This window comes from Choloepus didactylus, chromosome 6 (genome assembly GCF_015220235.1).
Source record: "Choloepus didactylus isolate mChoDid1 chromosome 6, mChoDid1.pri, whole genome shotgun sequence".
In the NCBI taxonomy this organism is placed as follows: domain Eukaryota; kingdom Metazoa; phylum Chordata; class Mammalia; order Pilosa; family Megalonychidae; genus Choloepus; species Choloepus didactylus.
Window position 1 is genome coordinate 83,952,644 of NC_051312.1, and position 6,741 is coordinate 83,959,384.

At 36.5% G+C, this 6,741-nt stretch overlaps 1 protein-coding gene across 1 annotated transcript; it reads left to right on the plus strand.

Annotated features, from left to right (window-relative positions):
• Positions 1–4,878: 4,878 nt before the first annotated feature.
• LOC119537183 (olfactory receptor 51F2-like) lies at positions 4,879–5,826 on the plus strand. The gene has a single exon (XM_037839743.1). It carries the CDS (start codon positions 4,879–4,881, stop codon positions 5,824–5,826), a length of 948 nt encoding a protein of 315 aa, XP_037695671.1.
• Positions 5,827–6,741: the final 915 nt, after the last annotated feature.

Sequence of the window (6,741 nt, forward strand, 5' to 3'; positions counted from 1 at the left end):
TGTTGATTAGTCATCTGAATATTTTCTTTGGTAAAATGTCTATTCAAATATCTTGCCCACTTTTAATTGGATTACTTGTCATAATATTGAGTTGTAAGAGTTCTTTATAAGTTCTAGATACAAGTTCTTTTTCAGATACTGCATATGATTTGAAAATATTTCCCAGTTTCTGGTTTGCCTTTTCATTTCCTAAAGGTTGTCTTTTGAATTACATAAGCTTTTGTTTTTAATTTTGATGAAGTCTGAATAATCTTTCCCTTTCTCTCCATTTTTCCCTCTCTCCCTCTCTCACTTTAAATAAAGCAAGCTTTTGGTGTGGTATATAAGACATCTTTGCCTAAGCCAAGGTCACAAAACTTTTCTTTATATTTTCTTCTAGAAATATCATGATATTACTCTTACATTTGGGTCTATTTTGAGTTAATATTTTGTGTATGTTTTGAGGTAAGGTTCTAAGTTCTTTTGTTTTTGCATATGAGTATCCAATTTTCCTTGTATTATTTGTTGAAAAGAAGGACTATCCTTTCCATTATTGAATTATTCTGACACCTTCATTGAAAATCATTTGACCATAACTGTTAAGGGTTTCTAGACTTTCTCTGTTTTTCTATTAATTTATAAATGACTATCCTTGTGCCAATATCACACAGTCTTGATTGCTGTAACTTAATAGTAAGTTTGAAATCTGATAGTTCAGGTTCTCCAACTTTTTCTTTTTTGAAATCGGGGTTGTCCCTAGAAGTTTTTGTATTTCTACATAAATTTTAGAATTACTTTGTCAATTTCTAACAACAAAAAAGCCAACTTCCATTGCATTGAATTTATAGATCCATTAGAGAAGAATTGCCAATCCATGAAGATGTAATGTTCCTCAATTTATTTATATGTTCTTTAATACTCTTCAGAGATATACTGAAGTTTTCTGTGTACAAGGCTACCACTTTTGTAAATTTTCTCATATGTTTTATTTTTTATTCTATTGTGAATGGAATTTCCTCCAAAAAATTTAATTAGGAATAAATTCTAATTTTTTTCTGCTTTATGCTTGCAAACATTTTTAAAACTTATAGAAGTCAAATATTCTGCATGTGTTTTGTTTTCACTGACTTTTCCCAGCATACGAAGAACCTCCTTTATTCTTCATACACTAAAGCCATTTATTTATTTATTTATCTTTGTCAGAGTCATTTTTCTTCTCTTTGTTATTATTTCTTTTTCTGGGACATTAATAATCTATATGTTAACTTTTTACTTTTTGCCCTTCCTCACTATCTTCATTTCCTCACTATCTTCATTTCTCTATTCTTTCCCTATGCATTCTGAGGGAATTTTTCAAATGTATTCTCCAAATTGACTGGATTTAAATTACTGTTCATCAATTCTGCTTTTGGTTATGTCCATGTGGAGTTTTATTCTATCACCTTTGCAGTATCTCATTATTTTGTGTTTTCCTTCCAATGTTCTTTTTTCATAACATTCTGTGATGCTGATTCAGAGAATGTTACTTCTTGCATTACATTAAAGACATTTTCTTCTTAGTTCTGCAGAAGTTTTTATAATGATAATGGTGATGATAATGACTAATATTTACTTTGTCCTTATTATTTGAAAGATAATGTAATATGGGGTTTACAGGCTTAGTTTCCTACAGTTGCCATAGCAATGTACCATAAACTGTGGCTCACATCAACAAAAATTCATTTTCTCTCAGTTCTGGAAGCTAAAAGACTAAAACCAAGGTGTCAGCTGAGACATGCTCTCTCAAACCTTCAGGGGAGAATCCTTCCTTGCTTCTTCCTAGCTCCTGGTGGTTTGCCAGCAGTCCTTGGCATTCTTTGGCTTCCAACTGTTGCACTGCAATCTCTGCCTCCTTTGTCATGTGTCCATCTACTCTCCTGCTTGTCTGTGCCTCTGTCCAAATTTCCCTCTTCTTAGACTCACAGTGGTCATACTGGATTAGGGATCACTCTGATTGAGCTTGGCCTCATCTTGGCTAATCACATCTTCAAAAACCCTATTTCCAAATAAGAATACAATCCAGGACAGAGGCTTAGGACTTGAAAATATCTTTTTGGGGAGCATGGTAGGTTGAATTATGTAGCACAGAAAAAAATAAATTACTAAAACATGTTTTTAATCTTAATCCATTCCTGTGGTTGTGAATCTATTGTGGACAGGACCTTTTGAAGACTTAATTTGTAGTTGGTGTGTGGCCCAGCTGAATGAGGTGGGGCCAAGCTCTATTACAGGAGGCTGTATGAAGAGAAAGTCCTGAGCAGAAGCAAAAGCTGGAGGTCAATGAAACCCAGAAGAGAGGGAAGACACTGTTATGTGCATTGCCACAGGACTGAAAATCCAAGGACTCAGGGTCACTGGCAGCCAACCGAAGAAATCCACAGTCTTCAGGAAGAAAGTAATGCCTTGCTTTTGCCTTGGTGTTTTTGATTGTTTGTTTGTAATAATTAAAGCATTTTCCATTTATTGACTTATGTGGCAGGCAATGTGCTAGGAGTTTCTTGGTTAGTCCTCAGAACAACTCTGTGAGAAAAATATCTGTTGACAGAGAGAAATGATGCAGTGGAGAGAGAAGTGGGCTTAGAGTCAGAACACTTGGGTTTGGGTCTCAATTCTGCCACTAACTTCTAACTGGCTGTAAAATAGGGCTGAGATAGTCCTGGAATCATGGGCTTTTTCTGAAGACTAAATGACAAAATGTCTGATAGGTGCTCAATAAATAATTATTGGTTATGAATGATAGCTTCAATTTTACTTAAGAGGAACAAAATCCTTAGAGGTCTTCCATAACTGGTTGCATATTAAAATCACCAGGAGCATGTTTTTTTTTTTTAAATTCAATTTTATTGAGATACATTCACATACCATACAATCATCCAAAGTGCGCAATCAGTTGTTCACAGTACCATCATATAGTTGTGCATTCATCACCCCAATCCATTTTTTGAACTTTTTCTTGTTCCAGAAAAAGTGAAAATAAGAATAAAAAATAAGTGACAAACACCCAAAACACCCCCCTCCCACCCTATTTTTCATTTAGTTTTTTGTCCCCATTTTTCTACTCATGCCATACACTGAATAAAGGGAGTGTAATCCACAAGGTTTTCACAATCACACTGTCACCCCTTGTAAGCTACATTCCTATATAATCGTCTTCAAGAGTCAAGGCTACTGGGTTGCAGTTTGATAGTTTCGGGTATTTACTTCTAGCTATTCCAGCACATTAAAACCTAAAAAGGGTTATCTATTCAGTGCATAAAAATGCCCACCAGAATGACCTCTTAACTCCACTTGGAATCTCTCTGCCACTGAAACTTTATTTTGTTTCATTTTGCATCCCCATTTTGGTCAAGAAGATGTTCTCAATCCCACGATGTTGGGTCCAGGTTCATCCCCAGGAGTCATATCCTGTGTTGCCAGGGAGATTTACACCCCTGGGAGTCAGATCCCATGTAGGGGGGGAGGGCAGTGAGTTCACCTGCCAAGTTGGCTTAGCTAGAGAGAGAGGGCCACATCTGAGCAACAAAGAGGTACTCAGGGGGGATTGCCTCAGTTTTTGACTTCTCCTAGGCTCAAAACCATGAGTCAATAAATCACCATTGTTTAAGCCAACCCATTGTATGGTTTTTGTTTTAGCAGCTGGGAAACTATGACAGGGAATACATTTCAACTTATAATAAAGTCATTATCACACATTCAGATATCTTCAGACTCTAACTTCTCTTTTTCTTTGTGTAATATTTTAACATCTCATGCTTGCATTTTTTGTTGCTGTTGTGCATTTAACACTCCCTATTGCAAAGCAAGATTTCTTAAGCCTTTATTTTTCCCTCATAAACTGTGTGTGCCTTGCTCATGGCTTCTGTCTCAACATGCATGATTATATGGAATGCACAGTATTTGATCCAATTTCAAGTTTCTAGCACCCCCTACAGTCTCACTAAGGTGACACCCATGTCTAACACACTGTCTAGTTCTCTGCCACTATGAAGTTATAGAGAAAATTAAAAACCTAAGTTTCAAAAATGAAATGCTGCCAGATTTTCTTGTTTCCTTTATTGCTGACACATTTACTTGGGTGAATATTCACTTCAAAATTCAATGAGTCTTGACCAACACCACACCACGGCATTAAGAGTTTTTGATTCAATCCATCTGCATTTCCCTTATTTAGGGGTAATCAATTACCTCAAAAAATTCTTGATCTGATAACTGAATTAGGTTTAGCATTAGTGTTTCTTGGGTCTTTTCTGTTATTCCTGTGTGTTGATGGTTTAATAGAAATATGGGAGAGATTGTTTCAGCTAGGGTTATCTGAAATTACTTTAAAATGTAAGTCTGTTTTATGTTTTAAATAACTCTAACTTAGTACAATAATTCTAAAATCCCAAGGCAAACTTAGTCAGTTATTTTCTTAGGTCAACAACACTTAATCATGAATGAATTGAATTTAAACTGAACAACATTAAAAATTGTATTTCAGGGATTAAACTCATAGACATGTATTGAGTAAAAGAAGCCAGGCCCTTTAAAAAAATAATAAATACTGCATGTCTCCACTTATATCAAGATCAAGAACAGGCAAAATAAATCATGGTAATAGAAGTCATAAAAATGGTTACTGTTGGAGGGGACACTTACAAGGATGGAGCCTTAGGAGCCTTCTGCGTTGCTAGTAATGATCTATTGATTAATCTTGGATGTCGTTACATGGTTGCATATAGATATAAAATTTCATTGAGCTGTACACTTAAATTTCATGCACTTTATTGAATGTATATTAAACCTTAATTAAAATAATTGAGAAATTCTAATTTTAGAAAGTCAAGATCTTACAAGAGATTTCTGCTCCTGCAAACCACAATGCCTGTCTTCCGTAACTCCACTTCCCCTGCTTTCCTCCTGATGGGAATCCCTGGACTTGAATGGGCTCATGCCTGGATCTCCATTCCCTTCTGCTGCCTCTATCTAACTGCCCTCTCTGGGAATACCCTGATCCTCTTTGTAGTCTTCACTGAACCAAGCCTCCAGGAGCCCATGTACTATTTCCTCTCCATGTTGTCCACCACCGACATTGGCTTATGCATCTCTACATTGGTGACAGTGCTGGGAATATTCTGGCTCAATGCCCAGGAGATCAGCTTCAATGCTTGCTTATCACAGATGTTCTTCATCCACCTCTTCACTTTCATGGAATCTTCAGTGCTGTTGGCCATGGCCTTTGACCGTTTTGTGGCCATTTCTAACCCCTTGAGATACTCTACCATCCTAACTCATGCCAGGGTCGCACAGATTGGTATAGCAGTCATTACCAGGGCGACTGTGATTCTGATGCCACTAGTCCTGCTTCTTAAGCATCTGTCCTTCTGCCACAGTCATGCGCTGCACCACTCCTACTGCTTCCACCCTGATGTGATGAAGCTCTCATGTTCAGACACAAAGATCAATAGTGTATTTGGATTAACTGCAATTATCTCTACTGCTGGAGTGGATTCCATCTTTATCCTGCTCTCCTATATTCTAATTGTTCACTCAGTTCTCAGCATTGCATCCCCAGAGGAGAGGAAAAAGGCCTTCAGTACCTGCATTTCGCATATCACTGCTGTGGCTATATTCTACATCCCTTTGATCAGCCTGTCATTTGTTCACAGATTTGGAAAACATGCTCCACCCTATGTGCCCACCCTCATTGCTAATATATATTTGCTGATTCCCCCAGTGATGAACCCTATCATCTACAGTGTGAAAACAAAGCAGATTCAAAAAGCATTTCTTAAACTTGTATGTCCCAGGGCCCCTCGTATTCAATAATTACTTTTTCAAAGACAGTGAAAATTTATCAAAAGATGGAATCACAAACCCATGTAATTTTATAGTTGAGTGTAACTAAACTTCATTCAATTTAAATGTTTCTACAATGCAGTTCTCCTTTCTAAGACAATCTTTTACTTTTTGCCACCAAAGCGTTAGTTGACATTCACACTACTTCTCAGCTACCCTATTCCAACAGCTGACTGACCTTTCAACTCTTTGCTGTTTCTGCTCAAGTACACCATTTTGAATTAATTTTCCAAATGTCCAAGTCCAGTAAAATTTAAAAACAATCATCCCTTCCATGTTTATTTCTCATACACCAAGTAAATGAAGCAGAACTCCTCTTGATTGTCATTAAAATCCCCCAAAGTTTAATCACCCTTTTTCTCACTTTACACACTCTGCAGTCTAAGAAAACCTGTGTGCTAACTTCCCCTTAAACATGTGCAAATTTCCTAATCCTGGGCTTTACTGTCATCCACTTCTCCACCTTCAAGTTCTATCTATGTTAAGGCTCATTTTTAACTATCGTCTTCATTAAATTTTTTGTTACTGCTCGAATGGAATTTGATCTCTCCTCCTCATAATTTGCCTTTCATATTGCTTTACCTGTATCTTTTTACATAATATATATAATTATAGGTTCCTCAAGACTGTAAATTTCCTAAAGACAAAAATAACTTAATTTTCATTGAAACCTCTGTGAAGCCTAGCAGAAAAACTTTCACATAGCATGCACTTGTAGATAGTCGGTGAATTGAACTGAACACAACAGGCTCCAAAACAGTCCATCTGAACAATTTCATGGATAACTCAGTCAATTCTACTATGTGGCACATCTAACATAATAAATTACCCTTATCTTGATCCCAAATATTTCTGCCAAAATTATCTAACAATTGATCATTGTTC

Excerpts from the sequence above, each read along its gene's own strand:
- LOC119537183 (XM_037839743.1), top strand. The coding sequence starts at position 4,879 with ATGCCTGTCTTCCGTAACTCCACTTCCCCTGCTTTCCTCCTGATGGGA.